Genomic DNA, 20,182 nt, shown 5'->3' on the forward strand with positions numbered 1-20,182 from the left:
TAAATGGTTTGGGGTTTGGTTTGCAGCAAAGGAGACTCAGATTTAACAATCCATATCACTTTTCTTCCCTCCACCCTCCCAGCCCCCATTTTTTTCTTATATCTGCTTAGATTGTCACTTTATGGTCTCTTAAATTGATTCTTTGGAAGTCTCTGGCTCATTAGTGATGTGAATGTGACCTTTCACACCACAGATCAGAACAAAGTGTTGTAGTTCCTGCATGGTAAGAAAACTAAAGCCACACTGGGTATCTATCTTACAACATGCTTTCAATATTTACCTTAATAAGAAGTGTTAACTATGCTTATTTCACAGTTAATCTAGCCTAACACATCTGCTACTAAGTCAAACCAAGTTTGATGCAAGGTTTGCATTACATGTGAACACACAATTTTATTACCTGTAGAATATTTACACAGGTATGTAATGTAAAAAGGTATGCAGATGACAAATTACATTATAATTCACTGAAGAAATCTTACAAAACCTATGATACCAAGTAAGTTCACACACTGAATTTTGCTTTCTGCAAAGATGTACTTTTAACATGCAAGTAACACTCTCCCCTCCTCCCCATGTCAGCATCATTGTGCTTTCCCCCCCACCCCTCTTCGGCCCCTACACACTGCTTCCCACAGTCAGACAGAGGCCAGGCTTAGTATGACATGGGTTTAATATCCTCTAAATTTTGCTTGGCAACCAGAACATGGAGCAGCTGCAAAACCCACACAAACACAACAGAAACAAAAGGCTAGAAAACTTGCAGAACAAGCTTATTTAGCACTGTGCTTCTGACATCTGCCAGTAATTGCAACTAACAGATTTGTTATACATCAAAAACTTCATCAATCACTGGTTCAGAAGACTTGCTTCAAATTACTAACCATCAATGGTACAAAAGGCAATCAAAAGCTATGAATCTATTCAATGGCCAGTTTCCTATCTATAGATACTCAAGTCACTTAAAGACTCCACAGAAAGCATCTTTCAAGACTATTAGCCTCTACTTTTAAAGAACTCCTTTGTACAAATCTAAAATGCTGCAAGTTACCCAACGAAGACATTATCCACAGCTCAGAACAGTCTGTAATGGACACAGAATTATTTTAAAAGCAAAAGCAACTCTCACCCCTCTGTTCTTTAAATTCCTGGAATTTCAAGGCTGGAGAAGTAAGAATTCACAACGCTTTCCAGCCATCTACTAAAGACTGCATTCTGAATTAAATTACAGGTAATTTAATACTCTAACTCAATTTTCAGGTAAGTATAAAAAAAAAACCTTGACACTACACAAGCATTTATAAACAAGCTATGTCTGGATTTTATTCCTCATTTGAAAGATGTTCAAAACAGGGCTGAAGGTAATCTAGTTTGGCTAGCTTGCTAACAGGAGAAACAAATATGAAACCTAGAAACACAGGGCAGTAATTCTTCATATGGCTAAAAGCAGTGAATTAGCCTGGTAAAAGGCTGTGCTAGAATACAGAATTCATTAACAAGTCATAGCTTTATAACTTATTTCTTCCTTTTTTTAACATAGTTCAAGAATAGTTTTCAAGACTACAATATCCTTTAATCTGGGTAAATGCCTGTGGCTTTCAATGCTACAACCAACTTTCTAGTTCACATTTAATCCTCACACAGTAAACTCTGACTTAAAAAACAAAATCGAAGAACTGTCTTGTGACATGTTGAGCTCAACTCCTATTGAACAAGACACAAATACTGCTTTTCTGCAATGTCACCATGTGTCCAGGTACATAATTTTAAACCTTAGGATCTAGAGTCCTAGAGCAAAAACCAATATAACTGGAATAGCTGTCCCAGTCATGGAGTCAGATTTGGCTTAGTTTCCCCACCAAGGACATTTTTTCCAATGTGTTAACTATTTATTCTTTGACCCAAACATCGCCACGTTACTGAAGTTCCTTACACAAGCTGGCAAATTACAGTATCATTAGAGGAGATACTGTTCTTTTGTAGTGTTTAGTATTTTAAATAATCCCTTTTTGAGAAGTTAGTTATCCTTATGAGTAAATCTTCATCCCACAACAAATTATTTAAAAAATTTTGTTAATTAGGTATCTAACAGCTTGGTGTGTGTAAATTGAGAAGAACCAGTGTGATTCATGAACACTTAATAAACTTAGCAGGTAATATAATGAGTATGACCTAAGCAATGCCTAAATTCAAAGCCACATTATATATCAAACCTATTAGATATAATTACTAAGAATTCCTAGTGTTATAAAAGGCACCTATTTAGAATTATTCAATCATGAAGTTTTGCAATTCTCTGAAGTTCAAAATCAAAATAATTCCTTAGTAATGAAATTGCACTTTATTTTATAAACTAGTCAAGAAAACAATGTTTCAAAACAGTTAACAGTCATCCAGCATGACTTAAGGCTAGGACAATGTATGGTTCTGGGATTTTAAGTATTCTGGCTACGTCTATATGCTATTGCAATGGATACTTTAATATTAAAATGGCTAGAAAAAGAAGCCCATGTCTCAAACTATACCTTGACCACTCTTGCCAATTATGGTGCTTTCACTATCTATTTTAGCAAGGTACAGGTTTTCCTCTGTCCAAAATTAATAACAAATTCAACCACTGAAGTGACACAAGTGACCTAGTCAGCAGCTAAGGTCCAACTGTGGTTTGAGGCTGCAAATCTGAATTTTATATTGACATTTAAGTAGGTGTTGCAGATGAGAAAGTCATAAGTGGGCATAAGAAGGGAAAAAATTGAGTTTGGATACACCCCTGCATCTCATATAGCTGGAGATTACTAGTTAAACTAGAGGTTGTAAATTGCATTTCTCTTCACTTGACCTTTATGCTGTGTAAAGAAACAGTCACTCCCTTGGGACAGAGAATTTTGCTCTGTCAAAGCTTTTTATTTGGTGAAGAACAGTTCAGAATCACAGAATGGTTTGGTTCTTCAGAAGCCTTTGAAAACTACCTGGTTCCAACACCCCTGCCATGGGCAGAGACACCTTCCACTAGACCAGGTTGCTCAAAGGACCATCCAGCCCGGCCTTGAACGCTGTCACAGACGGGGCAGCCACAGCTTCCCTGGCCAACCTTTTCCAGTGCTTCATAACCCTCACAGTGAAGAATTTCTTCCTTATGTCTAACCCAAATCCACTCTATTTCAGCTTAAAATAATTAATTATCACTTGTCCTACCATATCACTGCAGGTCCTGGTAAAAAGTTTATGCACAGTGATCATAGAAACAACCTCAAAAGAGACTTAGTCCTAGAGCCTCAAAACCTCCAGTAACCTGCATTTAAGTTATTCCTGACAAATTTATGTATAACTTGCTCTTTAAAACCATAAGGTTACTCCATAACCTATCAGTCTGTTTAGCACTTTGCTTCAACTTTAGAGATTACATTAGAAAGTTTTACATAAATATTTAACTTCCTCTTTCTATTGTTACCCATTACTTAAATCTGATTACTTCCTGCCCTGTTCAACAGAGGTACAATTCACAGATGATTCTGTATTCTTGCTAGTATCCTTTGAGCTCACCAAGCAGCCCACCTCTGAAGCACGCTGCTCAAAAGTAGACATAGTATTCCAGCTGAGACTTCACCCATACCAGAAAAGAAGAACTACTTCCCCAAAAGGAAGGAGTACTTGTTATTAAAAAACAAAACAAAAACAACCACCACATTTTTTTTCAGAAATTAAATCTTCCGACTTTTAGAAATTTAAAGTGTCATCCTAGCCTGCTTACTACACTGTCTCTAAATTGCTAGTCAAAATGCATGTTGTTTTCAGCTTCTCTGATATACACAAGGACTCTAACACTGCAGAATTCCGACTTTTCATCAAGGGGGAGAAAAGCTTCTAACTAAAAATTTGAACTAGTTTTCCTGTTGTGTTGTTGCTGCACACACATACACAAATATGCACACACTTTCTCTTGTTTCAGAATTCCTTTGGAGACATAAACTGAAAGTTTTCTAACCCTCCACTTTTTAAAGATGAGAAAATTAATGTTCAACAACGCAATATGCAAAAGGATAGAAAAGTTATCTCAGTTTAGGTTACTGGTGTGTCTATTCACTGGGTCCTAACAGCCTGCAATTCAAACGCGATGTAAATCCAGTTTCAACAGTGTAACAACTTATAAACTGGACTGCGTTACTCTTAACAATAGCACACAGAATGATGTTAAGGGGCAAAGGAGTAATAACCAAATCCTTACCGTTCTCTGTTAAATTTGAGTGAATGAAGTATAGCAGGTCTCTTCTGACGTAAGTTCCACAGGTGTAAGGTATCATCAGCCAAGGCACTCACAAGAGCTCCCTATAGGAAAGAAAAAGTTTTAGTCAACTTATTTTCATAAACCTACTAACAGTATATCATCTTCATAGTGGAAGTACATTGTATATGTGCTAGCAGGATGAAAAAAATATTTATAAGCATGCACATCAACAGCATAGCACATATAAGGTCTACGTACTAGCAATGAGATAACTGATGTGATCACACGTTATTCAGCTCACCCACGCTTGGTTCAGTGCTATACTGAGGGGTGATGAGGAAGAAGCAGCTTTGCCATGCATGATGTACATCAGTTCCCTCATGCCCACCCTCTGCAGAAAAACTATACAATGAATACAGCTGCTAGTATCTATATGCTGACAAAGCTAGCTAAGTTTGACTTCACCATTCCTCTGAGCTAGAAAACCCCCTACAGATCTGGCCTCAGCTAGCTCAAGAAAACCACTGCTGTCACGTCTTGGCTGCTACACCCCTAGAAGGAAAATATATGTGAAATTACTGAGGGATCAGATTAGGGATCACCCCTCAGCTCTTGTTTAAAACAGTAACTATCGAAATAAAATGAACCATCCACTGAAACTATTGGTACTATTGTAAACATTATTTACTACAAGAGCTAACTTGCAATGTTCGTTGTATGAATAAGTGTTCCTAGGAAAAAAATTCTTGCTTCTAGCAAGAGTACTCTAGAGACAAAGGTAGTCCAGCATTTACTAAAAGTATATAAAGAATTTATAATTGCTATTACTGTTTGCCATTCATGTTTAGAGGCACTTGTGTTAGCTGATTTTGATGCTTACTTACTGAGAAATTGAAGAAAAAACAGTCTGTTTGAATTATGGAATATGTACATCATTTTACTAACCTCATTAATCAGGAACTGAAGCTGAATTACTGCAGCTCCACTGTCATGTTGGCAGTAGCATTCAACTCCTGGCCGACCAAAGCTGGAATTTGTACCATTAAGGAATAATTGTTGTATGAGACATGGAGGGAAAACAACCAACCAAAAAAACAGCAAACACCATAGCCAACATTGTCACTAATACCACATTCAGACAAGTTAACATCCCGTTTTCTAGTGAGAGCACCCAACATATTTAACCACATAGATGTAAGTGATCACCATAAAAATTAATTTATAAACAACACAAAGGAATGGAAAGAAGTTACAAGGCCCATCTTGTTTATCTCCATGTAATATGAAAATTATGTGTAACTGCTTAACTTAGTTATTTAAAGGATTTTTCATCAATCAGAACATAACAGAATAATGAAGCAGCTATTTCCCTAGTGTTAACTATCAGAGCTAGTATAAAAGGATGTTAATCTAAATAAGCATCATAATAAAAATTATCAAATATTTCAGGTTTTAAAGGAGTTTTCTCTCCTTTTAAGCACTACTTACAGATGGAAGATCTGAATAATGCAAAGCATGTTGAAAAAAAATCTGCTGAGACAGAGATAAAAAGATCTGATAGCCAAATATGGAGGAGTCAATGGGAAATTATGGATAATATAAGTTTCCAGGATCTCTGTATCAGGACTTCCTGGATTCACACCAACTATGAGATAACAAAAGCTTGTTCATTTTCCTTTTCATACATATATCAGTTCTGTATTTTCATAATGAATATCAACTAAAATTGGAAGTAGCAGCAACACAGTTTTTTTCCATTCTCCATACTCGACTGATTTCTTAGTTGCAAAGATTTTGTATTTCAAACGTGATTATCCCACTTTCTTCTGATGCAGAATTCAGGAAATTGTCCAACCTCTAGGAGACAGGGCAGAAAAAAAAAACCCCAAGTCTAGATGAATTGCACAGAGTAGCCAGTATTTCATCATTATAATAGTCCCAGCATTTCTGGAATTTAATTTTCTAAAAAGCTAAACACTTCTTGACAGCCATCTTAGTTTTTTAAAGAAAATAAATCATTCCAAAGATGTATGCAAAACAAGGAATACAATGTACAATTTGTTTTCTCAGTATGCACTATAAATTAATAAACCAGTAAAATTCTCATCCATTCTGTATATTTTGTGTTTACTGAGAAATTGTTGATCAAAACCGAGTAGATACAAATACTCTTAAAAAAAATACATGCGTTTAAACTAGAGGCAGTTGAAATGCTAAAGAGATTATTCGGTTGCATGCAAAAAAAAAACAAATAAATCTTCACAGCCTCTAAACTGATGAGAGAAAACATAAGTATATCTACAATGGAAACAAGTCTGCTTCGACACAGTAGCTGGACTTTTAAACTTCAATCTCATTCTTCTCTAAGGCTAATGAACCTGCATAACATTCAGTTAAGTGATGAGAGATGCACTATACAGATGTTGAATAACCCAGCAAACTTAATACCAGTTTCTTCCCTCAACAGAATTAGTAATTTAAATTTGTTCTGGCATAGAAGGGCTTAAAGAGACACCTTGCCTCATGTGTTTTTTCCCCTGGAATTTTAAATTCTTATTTGTATGTTTCTTACCTTAGGAAGTCATCTGTAGCCCACTGACAGTTTGTACCTCCAAGCTTAAAACTGGGGTGGGGGAGGTGGGAAGGGGGGGTGGATGTCCCCATAAATGATACCTTCCTACAAAAATTTAGAATACTTTTAAGGTAAATTCATTGCTTTTGCATTAATTATGCTTTGACTACACAAATTGCCACATTAGGAAAAATAAAATATCCTCACAAGGAATACTGATCTTTCAGCACACATTCATTTCAGCCTTGCTCTTGCTTCTGCATTCACTTGAATTAACAATTCTTTGCAGAAACAGACAAAAAAATTTCCATGAAACTCAGATGTTTAAAGGAACTGAAACATAAAACTTCTTATGTAGCCCTTCTTTGTTCACCCATACAGTTTATTTGGAATTAAGGCTTTAGAGCTACCTTGCTTCAAAACAAGGAAAAAACACAGAAAAACAGAGAAGTCCACAGATTCCTCAATTTACTTCAACCTTCAAATGATATCTCATGTTTTCTTTAAGCACTTCTAACACAAATATTTCTGAAAGCAATATCCACAAGAAAAAAAAAAAACAAAACCAAAAACAAAACCCCAAACTTTAACAACAAAATAATTCTTTTATATTTTCAAGGACACCTGCACCAGTTCTCTCTCCAGAAATCAGTAAATATGCAGCAGTAGGAGTAAGTATACACAAGCTTTAAGCATTCAGAGCAAGTTCTTCTTCTTGACAAATTAGTGGAAGCCTCATACGCAGAACTGAAAATAGAGTTTGGCTTTTTTATAGTCCTTACAGCTATCAAAAATAGTCCTTGCAGTAGTCCCATTTAGTTCTTTTACCCAAGGATTATGTCATCTTCACTTTTTCACCTAGCAGCTAAAATTATTCTTCTCATCTCAAATTAATATCATCCTCCTAACCAGCATTAATCTTCTTTTCTAAAGCAAAGCAAAGCATCCCAGTTTTGCAGGGTATGCTGAGTTGAAAAACCATGCCACTTAAATGCTGACTGTAGAAGGATAATAATACATGCCCGTTTCAGTACATGCTAAGCATTTCTCAACCACCTAAAACAGGCAGCATCCCAAGCAGTGCAGTTTGTCCAAATCATCTATACTTGCCCTATGTGTGCTTAAGGCAAGAGAGGTCACTGTACTAAGCAATGATCATCTACTGCACAGTAGTCCCCAAAACAAGCAAAAAATAATAATGAATAATGACAAGATGGACAAAGGATTTTAATGTTGTAGACAGGAAAAATTCTCTGCCAAAGAGCTAGGGTAGCTCTAGAGGAAATAGTCTGCCCTGAGCAATTTTCTAAACAAAGACACTTCCTTTCTTCTTTGCTTCCAAGCATTTCTTTCTACTATTCCTGCTTCATCCCCATTCCAAATATTAACAAACTGGATAAATTACTAGCTTCTCAGCTGTGCATTTGAATATTGCTTCCATGTTCCCCACTACAATTAGGAAATTAACCCTAGTTAAAACACTAATATTTCACTGCACGACACACTGGGTTTTTTTTTTTTTTTTAAAGCAAGTAAGAGACAAAAACTGTGGCTAAGAAAATGAAGAGATAACGTACTTGTGTCCTACAGCAGCATTCATTTCTGTAACTGCTAGAAGTGCACGTTATACAGAAGCACAGTACCACAATAATTTTATATTGCATAATGACACTGATATACTTTAATTTGTGAGAAAAGGCAACAGTTAAAATACTTTTCCAAACAAGCTTCAGGCCTAAGGTTACCCTCCCCTACCCTTTCCCCCACCTCAAACAAAATTAAAGCCTTTAAATTAGTGATACGAGAGTTCTCTATGCAAAGCATTCTTTTAAGAAGTATTACTCTTACCTACTACTTATCAACACAGAAGCAACCTGGCACACATCTGCCTTAAGAAGTCACATTTTGAAACAGAACACTAATTCCAGAATGTTTACAAAAGCCTCAGAAGAGCAATTTGGTTGCTTGGCTTTTTTTTTAAGTTACTTTAAGTAGACCTAGGGAATATCAGGCTCTTCTTCACCTACAGTTCACATATCTAACATAGGAGGCAGTTCCAAAATTGTAGCTATCAACTCAAGACCTAACATAAATCAGTTAAGAGACACATTTATAACATAAATTACATCCCAAACTATCACCACACAAATAGTCACATCTCCATGTCATTACACTGCTATGAAAAGTTTTGATAGCATAGCACAAGATATGGACCATGTTCCCGTATCAATTTGCCACTGCTACAATTTTTAAGACTAATCTGAAACTGTAGCAACTTTTAAAATTAATTCCTAGATGCTGCTCAGAATTGTAGCTGTAACACCTAACAGTACTTAAATATTTGACAATTTTAATGAAGAAGAAAAAAAAAAGGATCTCCAACTAGAGAAAAAAACATATCACTTATGTCAATTACATACAAAGCATTAAGGGTAGTAGATAACTCACAGTATTCTTACGTGTACCAGTCTGTAGCATATAGTTCCCCAAGACTCCCCATTATACTGACACATTTTACTAGTCATTGCTATGTAGCAGTTTTCCACTTTACTTATTGGCAGCAAAACCATCACTTACTTTGCACACAGTTTTGTGGGTGCTTTGACTGTGCTCCCCAAGAACTACTGCAACAGAAATACCAGACAGTCATGGTGAGATTTCCAAACAGTAGTTGAAGTACATAAAGATTAAAAGTCTGTCTGGTGTTACTCACCACTGCCAAGTCTGGATACAATGCAACAACAGATAAAAAGCAAAAGACTACTACAAGTTACAAAGTACCATAAAGTCCACTTACACATCCAAGAAGGACTAAAATAGCACAAGAGCAGATTCATGCAACTTTCCTAACTTTCAATCTTGCCTGCACCTAGATCTAATTAACGCTAATACTTGCACACACAAAAGCATGATCTCACAGGAACAATCTTATGAAGAACAATCAGACATACAAGTATTTTATTTAGCAAAAAAGTTATTAAAAAAATAGAAATCTGAAAGTACTATAGTAAACATTGCCTACAAAACTGACTTTTCTACAAACAAGACAATAAAAATCCAAAAACTACTTCTGGGGGAGTTTCAGACTTCAGACCAAAGCTGATACGGTGATTTTTTTTTTTTTTTTTTTTAATAGTGATATGGTACAAGAAGTTTCTTTCTAAAGCATAACATCTTCTTATGGTTATACCACTCAGCTAAGCAAGTCTTTATTCCTCCCAATGTCTCAGTATTTGTCTGCAAAAGGATACAATAATGTTAACATATAGGATCAATTTTTCTGTATGTAAACAGCACTGTGGAGTTTAAAACTGAGACTGAAGTTTGTCAGGTGGAAATACTATCAAATTACTATTAACAATTTGCTATAGAAATTCTAGTTGGACCATTGCAATGAATTCTCCTGCCAGCTAAAGAGTGTGAGAAGGCAAGAAAACTGACAGTAAGGAAATAGGATAAGAAAAAGGCAGATGTCAGATACAGTCAGAAGACAGTGGCTGCAACTTCTGTGCAAATACAGTACCTGTGAATTAGCTGATATCTAGATACAGCTTGACCTCATTACTCAGACAGAGGTCAATATTATATTTTATATTTGGAAATCAAATCAATTGTCATTAGAGAATAAAGACCCATAACTTCCAGATAATAAAAGAAACAAAATAAAAATCAACATTCAGCTTAATTCTGGTAGTTGGAAGGACAACAACAATGCAAGGTACCTCAGAGATGAAGAGGCTAGGAACTCAGTCCTTGAAGGTTACCAAAAGTTTTTCCCAAATATCTTCACTTCTCTTGGAGAAGGATTGGGGAAGACAGAAATATAAAGAATAAGGAATATAATCCCAAAACACTGGGAACAATTTTTTTTCCTTATTTTCTAGGAATATTAACATTTTACAAGTTTCCAAATGTTTTTTTGGAGAGCAATGGTATTGATTGGTCAGTGGTTTGTTGGGGTTTGGTTTTCTATTTTTTAAAAACTATGAAGGCTAGGAGACTGTTCATATGATCTATTTGTAAAAAAAATATTTAAGATGCATTATCATGAAATTATTTAATACCATTTGAGTTCAGCAGTTCTTACATCTGACACAATGAGTTTGTTCTTTCATAGGGAGGGGTGAAAGCGTATCATTTGTCCTTTTTCTATTGGGGGGAAAATGAGCAAAACCAGGTATGGTATTTAAACTGCTGATGTTAGATCTTACTACAAATAAGCTAATATATCTTGTTTGCAATAAGATCTTAACAGGCTACAGCAAACTATTACTGCTGTTTGCCACTGCAGCTTTAGAAATTTCAGTGTTGTGTAGTCAGAACTGCCTAAAAGCTGAAACTCTCAACTTCCAGACCAGCTACAAGTAACATTAGTTGCTGCATAAATACAGATCAACTTCCTTAAGTATTCACTTTGTTTATAAAACAATACTTAGCTCCTTGAATTGGTTGGCTTCTGATGTTTAAAATGTTAACTTAAAATAAATAAATAAATAAACTGTTCAATTAATAGGGTAAGAAAGGAGCTCTGTTTTGAAAAATACCAAAGTACATAGATCTCAAAGTTCATTAACTAGTTTCTGTATACAAGAAGATCCAGCAATTTTAAAACACAAACCCACTTTTTTTGCTTAGAGTTACACATTTTAATTTTGCAAAACTTTTAACTAGTTTGCATAGAAACCAACAGAGAATGGATAGTGAGCCATTATTTATTTCCAATCCATTTTCTAATAATGATAATAGCTAGAAGTCAAAGTACACCTTAAACTTCAAAGCTGCTTACATAAATATGCAGAAATACATTATTTCCCAAACAGCTATGAGAACTGCCAGCAGATTTTCTGTAAAGGCTGTATTTGATAGAAATTTCTCATAACTGCCAGTGAGAGACAACCGTTCATTAGAACAAGATGTAATTAGTAGTACAAATGCAAACAGGATTAAAAATCTGTGATTTAAAAAAAAAAAAAAAGAAAAAAATTGTTTTTAATTATAAGTTTCTACATGCACAATTCACAAATAGCAAAGCATGCTCTTAAATGAAGAGGTAAAAGCATCAATTTAGACTAAAATAACATTCTATTTTCAAAAAACTAACAAGCTATAAAACTATAAGCTTTCCTTGATTTTATTCAATTTGTTTTCTGATCCAGGTTTTACGACCAAGAGATTCTGCTACTTTAGTCAAAAAGATGTATTTCAGCACTAATGACAAAAAATAAAAACCAAAACCAACAAACCAGCCAAAAATGGTGACTAATCTGGTATTTTTTTTGATGGGATGGAAGGGAAGGAGAATGATAGAACACAAGGGGAAAGAGTAGGAAATAGCATAATGGTTCCTCTGACTAAGCATGATACAGTGAAATGGGTGGTAAACTGCTAATTCACTAAAGTTTTTTCCAAAGACCCTATACAGATGAGTAAATTCAGGAAATGATGATATATTTTGAAAGATCTTAATCAAACTTCAGAGGCAAAATTTTTGTATTCTGTTGCAAGCTTCCAAGCCCTGCTCATCCGTCATCAATGTAAACCAGTTTAATTTTTGTCAAATTTCAATGTTATTACACATACCCTATCCTTCTGGTAGCACATACTGTATTATATTATCAATAATTAACCATGCTTTTACTCTTATGTCCATAGCTTCTTGGCCAGGGCTTAAGGTGGGACCATTCTATGCTCTTAGAAATGAGGAATAACCGGAGCAAGAAAGATGCCTTTGCCCAGCATCCAAATATTTTGTACAGACATTGCCAACAGCAGCATTAACAAATGTAATGTTCTGAACTAGATGTTAAGTGAATTTATATACCCATTTAGTTTAACTTTTGAAAACACAAAGAACCATAGAAATTACCTAATAAGAAGTACAATTCAACTTCGCCAAAGACCATGGCCAATCCCTGAACAATCGATTATTGTTTGCCAACACCAATTTCTGACTGCAAAACAGCTCTTTTGCTAGGTCCAGAAGCCTCTCTTCATTCACAAAGCACAGTGTATAACACTTAACTCTCACCTGCCACACAAACCTTCTTCAGTTATTTTCAAGTCATTGACTACTGGATGTTCGTAACAGAAGACTAACTGTAACCAACAAGCCATTCCATCTTAACTTGGTTCAGATACAAGCCCATTCTTCAATCCTTTCCCTGCAAATTGAGTAGTAGCTAAACTAATCTGCTGAGTCCCAGTTTCATTTGTATCTTGTTAACCTTTTACATCATTTTGAGGTTATATAGAGTAAGACCTGAGGTACTATTACAACTTACATAAACTGCAGTGGTTCCCTCAGGCCTCCTGATCCCCTGCTATAACTCAATTATTTCTCTCCTTTTACAGAACTTGTTATTCTCACAGTCTTTCATTTTGTCATCAATGCCTTATTTCTCAAATTATCCCTATTATTCATATCTTTATATTATATATTACATATATATCATTACCTTTATAACCCTATTCATCCTTTTTAATTTTTCTCTTACCCCAAACCAGGTTTTGCTTCATCTGTCACCTTTATTATGTCACCTATCCAATTTATCATTCTTCATATATCCACTTTTGAAAAAGAAGGCATAAAAATCAAGTGACTAAAGCAGACAGAACTGAAGAGATTAAAGAGAAATATATTTTTAAATAAATCGCCACACATTAAAAACCCACACTAAACACTTAAAGAGTGATGGCAGATCTGGATGAGAAAAAGGTCTTAAGAACCACCTTATATTAACATTTACATTGGTCACATATATGGATTTCTCCCCCAGAGTTTGCTGTGGTCTCTCAGTACTAATATTAGCTTCCTCCTTTCGACACAATCATCCAATACTTAACTTGTGGATGAGTCTTAAACCCCTCCTTATGCTTCCCACACCTTTTTGCCTTGTACCAATGATGGAAATAACTCTTCCACATAAGCTTCTGTAGAAAGTTCAGCTTATGAGTTTTATCAATATAGTGACACAGGTTATGGCACATGTTTTTGCTTTATGCAGCCTTTTGAAGTACTTGCCTATAGTCACTTGTTAAAGTGCTAAGAGGGTCACAGACAAGAAGTACCAGCACCTCCATTATATAGCCAAAAAGTAGAAACCCAGACCCCAAACCAAGCCAGTAGACACCTCTCTGTCTATACCAATTTGACAGGATAATCTGTCCCAGAATCATAGTGCTCACAAGCCGTAATATCTTCCAAATACCCAAAGTGATGTTCAGAAGCAGTACTGATGCTATTGCTTTAAGTATGTCAGTTAGCAGTGTCTAAGCTCTAACTTGAGACTAATGCAATAAATGGGTCTCAGGAGAGAGTTTCCATGAAGATTGCTCAAAGGCATAAGTAGAGAGAATTCTTGAGCGCCATTTTGAATGGATAAAATTTAAGATTTTTACAATAAAACATACATAAGCCATCAATAACTGTCCCCTCAGTGCTATGCTTAAAAAAATTATCTTGCAAAATACTTAAGTGTTTTCAATTTTATTATAAGTCTCCTCAGGTTCCACTATTGCACTATAATTTTTAGGTTTTCAAATCCCCAAAGGAACTGATAAACTTACTGTTTTCACTATTATAAAAGTAGTAGTGACAATTTCATAAGTGTGCTCAAAATTACCATGATAAATGAAAAACTAAAGTACAATTCAAGCAATTCAGTAGATGGCACTCTTCCACCAAAATCAAAAGAAGAAACATGTCCTCGCACAAACAAGGGGTCCCTTGGAACTGCAATTCCTATTCTCAATATGCAAAACCAGCTCTTACTCATTACATTGTTCGATTTTTTCTTCCTGTGCTTTTCATAGACTTTATATGTCAAAATATTAAGAGTGATTACTATGTTTTGTTGAAATACATGTAATTTTACTTATTTTGTTCAGACATCTGTACTATTACACATAGCTCCATTTCACACCACAAAAATAGCTGCATATCACTGTTGCATGAAGTCATATTTGTGGCTTGTGTTTACCAGAAAACCAACTTGAGCTGGACTATTAAAAGGCTGACATTGTCCCTAGAAGGTGCTTATGCAACCTTACTTCCTATATCCACAAATGTATTATGGTCATCTATTTTTAAGAGCTTACACACTACCTCAACATCACTGTTAAATGTTTTACATTATTTAACTAATTTTATTTTAAAATAGTGTCAAAGAGACATTAGAGAAACCTAAACTGACAGATAAAAAAAAGGCATTAAAACATGCAATTCTTAAATATAAAAATGAGAAGCATAGCATTAAAATCAATGCTACACCTTCCATCTTAGTTGTTGCAGATGCCACCAGAGATCTGTAGTTTGCTCTCTCTGTGTACTTGATGACTTCAGATGGATTCTTTTTTTGGCCCCAAGAAATGCATCACTTGACAGTGCTAGAGGGTTCCCATGAGAGTATAAACACAGAGCTACTGTTTTGTACAGGCTGTAGATGTCAGAAACAAATAGCTTTTATTAGCATTGGGAAGTCATAATTCAGATAGTACGGTGAGGTTTTCAAGTATCTACAGATTAGTTCAAGACTGCAAAAGGACGGAACACAGATCAACAGAAAAGCACAGTCTAAAGCAGTTCTCCTGTGCATCTTTCCTGCAGTTTTTCTAGTAGACACATTAACTATGAGATGGAGGGAAGGTGTTACCTTGCAAATCCAGCTTTAGTGAGGGGTTGGGTTTGTTTTGGTTTAGGGTTTTTTTTTTATATAGTTTAGAGAACCTGCTCATCTTTTAGCCTTGTATGTTTCCAGTTCCTGTCAGATTCCAAGCAATGTCTGATACTTCAGGCAGTGCTCATCTGCCCTGCTATTACAAGAATGTTTTACTTGTTTGCCATCTGCTAGCAATTACTGAGGCTGAAGAGCTATCCTGTCAAAATTGATTAAAAAAAATAAGAATTAAATTAAAAAAAAGCCTTGCAGGTAATATTTGCTGTACATTTTATGAAAAAAGAAGTGAGAAGAGGGAAGAAACACAGATTAGGCCCATATTCCATCAAAAGGAGAAGGGCAGCAGCATTACCTCAACATCCTAAAATAGAGGCTCTGCATTAAATGCTGAAATCACAGGAAACATTGCAAATGTTACAACACACAGGTAAATATACTGCAAGATAGATCTATACCATAGCAGGTTTCAGAGATAAAATGTCTGTTTCCTCTAGATAAAATAATCTAGAATCATGAATATCCACATATTACAACTCACTTCCTAGAACTAAAACTGTTCTGGTTCCAAAGAAGGGGAAATGCCATTCTCTTCATATGATGGCTTGGAGGAAATGTTACATAGATCAAATCCAAGTTTTGAGGCTGTCAAAGATGCAGAGCTAAACCTGTTTTGCTGCTCAGCAATTACAAGGTTTCTCAACAATCCTGTAGTTAAATCGAAATACCTAGCAATAATTCTGCAAGAATGAGATTGTCTTAAAAAAACACACATGCATTAAAATGTATTAGTTTAACCTCTGACTTATTATGAATGAGGGAAGGATTGAGCAAGTAAAGAAAACTCAGCATCTGCCTACACTTGCTGCATAGTCAAAGAAAGGCTGCAGGAAAAGAGTAGAGATTTTTCTTTCCACACAGGTTGAAATCTCCTTCACTCCCACCCTGCTCCCAAATGCCAAGAGAAGACATTCACATTTCTACTATTCCTCCCTCTTTTTTTAAAATGGTAAAAAGAAGGCAAGGTAAAGAGCAAGTCTGCACAAAGATGTGCTTGAAGATGTAGAGCCAGATTCCTCAGAAAATTACAACTTTCAAAATGACAGTTGCTCAAGTACAAAACTAAGGAAGACGGAACTTTTTTTAAAGCAATTTGGTTCCCACTGGAATCCTCCACAACTTATTTACACGAGAACCACTTGAAAGTGAAATGACTGCAGCTTCACTAAAAGATAAAACTATTAAAAACCTTAGTTATCATATATCTTTCAAAAAAGTAACCTCTATCATCATCACAATTCACAGGACTTCACCCACGAATAAAATTTAAAATACAATAAAATAAAAATCAAACACTCACTGTTTGAGGTAGATTATCACCACAGTCCAGGTCTTTAACAAGGTTTTAAATGCCAATGCCTTAAGTTACAGATGTCAGGCAGATGTCCCACCTTTTGTAGGGAAGTTTCCAGCATGGAAAGGAGCAGCACTTTCAGAAGCTCCATAACATTAAAATATTCAGAGACTCAGAAAAAAGGAAAGTATTGTCTGGAACAGGACTCATCACCCAGCCTCAAGGTGGTTTCTAAGCAGCAAATACCAATCATTAAAATTAATGTGGCATTATATTCAGACCTGCTTTGAGTCAGGAGAACCTGCACTAATACAATGTAATTCATTGCTTAAAATATTTTGATTAATCCATTTGTTTCAATGTTTCAGTGCCAGTCAGTTTTTCTGACAGGCCAATTTAGAAAACGGAAATAGTTTTGAAAGTTCACTTTTGTAAGACCTTTCATCAGAAAGCACAAATGGAAACCAGCCATGTAACTCTCAGCCAGCTTGTGCAACTCAGTAGAAGTTGCAACATGTGGAAGTTTTACATATGCTGTGCATAATGAGAAGTAAAAACACAGAAGGCTCAGATACACAATGGAATACTAAGCATCTAAATTGGTATCTGTCAGACTAAACCTATGATATTACACATTTACGAGAAAAAACAAGCAAAACAAAACAAAAACCAAACCAAACCATCAAACAAATAAAAAAACCCAAACACACACACAAAAAAAAAATCAACACAACAAACCAAACAACAAAACTACAAAATCACAGGTGAAAACTACTGTTTCCAAGATTTGGCTAGAAAAGTTTAAAGAGAATGAATACCATCTTTACAAGGTACAAAGTTTATTTCTTCTTTCAAATGTTAGCATAGCAGAACAGCAATCTAAAAGCAGAACAAATAATCCCGTTGTATGTTTACACTGGTCAATAGCTCTGTGTGAACTGGAATAAAATAAATAAATAAATGAAAAAACAATAAAAGCATTACACTTACTGATGGTAAAGAACTCCACTGAAAATAAACTCATGTCATACGTATTAAGAGTGGGGAGAAAAAGAAAAAAAAAAAAAAGTGTATTTTCCCTTACAAAAAAGGGATCTTTACTGACCAGCTCCATGCAGATTCACTTTAATTCTTTGAAGCACTAGAATTCTGGAAGTCTTTTGCTTGCAAAATGTCTCAAGGATCATGAAGAAAAAAAAAAATCCAAACTGACCGATATGCTAGCACTGCAACCTGAAGTCTGACTACTACTCACTTTTGCCCAGTGAATGCCCAGGTTCCTAGTTTCAGCGCCTCCAGGAAAGGCTGACAGAAGTAGGCTGATTAATCTATAATCACCTACAAATCCCATACACATTCTGAGTCTGCTTGACTCACTAAACTTGGCAAGTCTGCAGAGAACAAGTAGTCTTCAAATTAATTCTGCAGAAATGAAGCTGCAGAGTTAGGCCAAAGAAATGTTTCAACAGAATCAAGCCTTATCCCTCCACACGAGCCTCACACATACACAAAGTTGACACTCCCTGAGCAGAGGTGGAAAAGAGTTAAATCAATCATTCACTCCAGACCAGCAGAGATGGCCTCTTCCAGAATGGATATATTTCTTTGAAACCATCCAGGTACAACAGCTACAATTAACTACCAGGAGCAGCCCTGTACAAAAGCACATCTGAAAACCATAAGATATATTCCTGAAGATCATTTAGTGAGAAAATGAAATCAGTCAGATACAGACTCTGCAAATTGCTTATGTATAAGATAGTCATACTAATTAGGTTTCAAAAGACAAGCAGAGATTATTTCTATTAACAAATAATCAGCAATGCAAAATAGCAACTATCGAAGGATAACTTCATATAATCTCCTCAAAGACAAATGAAGAAAGGAACACTAACTAGCAGCCTGTTGTATGAACCCAGCATGAAGTCTTTTTTACCAAAAATCACTACAAACTGATACATGACTTCCAGTCAAGCATCAACAAAAATACCATGCTGAATGGCATTTATTAGTAGTCCTTGAAAAGAAAAAGACAACCAAAAAAGTAGCATAGCAAATATCTGTGACCAGCACTGAGCTATAAGGTAGACTACTAAATATTTTTGAAGCTCTTATTAGGAGCTGAAAATATATTCATAATGATTCAGTATCACTCAGAGAATGCACTTAAACTGATAATCTTTAAAGATTCTCCATAAATATACCATTAGACATAAAGACATATGTCACCATAAAGACAACACTAAGTATCTCCAAGTTTAATTTCATCAGAAGTGAACTTACCCCAGATTAAGTACATTTGTATAATTTGCAGTTATATGTTTTTAATGTACTATAGCAGACAATGAGAAATAACAGACTACAAATGATTTTCTACTTTTAGGGGAAGAGAGATTAGTAGGAAAAAAACAAACAAACAAAAAATCCTATGTGGACAAAGTTCCCAAACTATGCTTTTAAATATTTTACCCATTTTATGACATAAATCTGCTAATTTAAAGTTTGAAACTAAATAAAATTTCAGGAATATTTTGGAAAAACCGTCTCTTCAAATAAGCTTGCCTACAGCAAGTGAGATTTTATTCCTAAAAATGCCAGTCCATTACTCTGCAAATTAGAACTGCAGTAGCATCTTTTGCCGAACAGGTACAATTACTGTAGTAGCATGCTATAATACAACATTGAAGAATGGCACAGAGTAGTTTTTCCCTTTGAAAACTTAATCAAAGTCATTGTTTTCTAAACTTGTCCAGCACTCTAACTGCAACAGTAACCACTGCAGACAAAAAAGCAGAGAACATTATCAGATCACTGTGTGATTACCACACTCAAGTTTTCATGCCAGCTTCCTAGACATTAAAACTCACCACTATACCACACCAACAGTCTGTGTTTCATATTTTACCATATCATGGAAACTGTTTCATCAACTGTTGAGGCATCAGATAAATTTTGCTTAAGCAGCAAAGATCATTTCATTCCTAAAAAAACACAGAAACTGAGAAAATTTCAAATTGTGTTTATAAAAAAATTTATAGTGTGAAGTAATGAACTGAAGTTTGTGCAATCATGATGTTGAACAACTTCATAGTTAAGGAATTCTTTCCTCTAACAGGATTCTGCCAGAATAAGAGCACAGGAGCCACAGTACTGACTCAAACCAGAGGTCCATGCAGCCCAGTATTGTCTTCTCCAACAGCAATCCAACATTATTTAAGGACAGCAAACAAGCCTGGACACTTTTTGCAAGCCTATCCCCTTTCTACTCTCAAACCAAAAGCTCCAAATGTAGTGGATTAGGTGTATTAGAAGACAAATTTCAGTCTAGTCTCTTTAGCATTTGCTTATTGAGGGAGTTT

General features: G+C 35.3%; 1 protein-coding gene across 6 annotated transcripts in view; it reads right to left on the bottom strand.

Annotated features, from left to right (window-relative positions):
- Window positions 1–20,182, bottom strand: part of STXBP5 (syntaxin binding protein 5) — a 109,848-nt gene that overhangs the window by 74,407 nt on the left and 15,259 nt on the right. For all 6 annotated transcript variants that reach the window (XM_034060430.1, XM_034060436.1, XM_034060433.1 and 3 more), the window contains exons 3-4: window positions 5,171–5,252; window positions 4,226–4,326 (exon numbers count right to left, since the gene is read on the bottom strand). In XM_034060430.1, coding sequence (XP_033916321.1) covers window positions 4,226–4,326; window positions 5,171–5,252 — 183 coding nt within the window. The remainder of the gene's footprint in view (window positions 1–4,225; window positions 4,327–5,170; window positions 5,253–20,182) is intronic.

The sequence above is a fragment of the Melopsittacus undulatus genome, chromosome 3 (genome assembly GCF_012275295.1).
Source record: "Melopsittacus undulatus isolate bMelUnd1 chromosome 3, bMelUnd1.mat.Z, whole genome shotgun sequence".
NCBI lineage: Eukaryota > Metazoa > Chordata > Aves > Psittaciformes > Psittaculidae > Melopsittacus > Melopsittacus undulatus.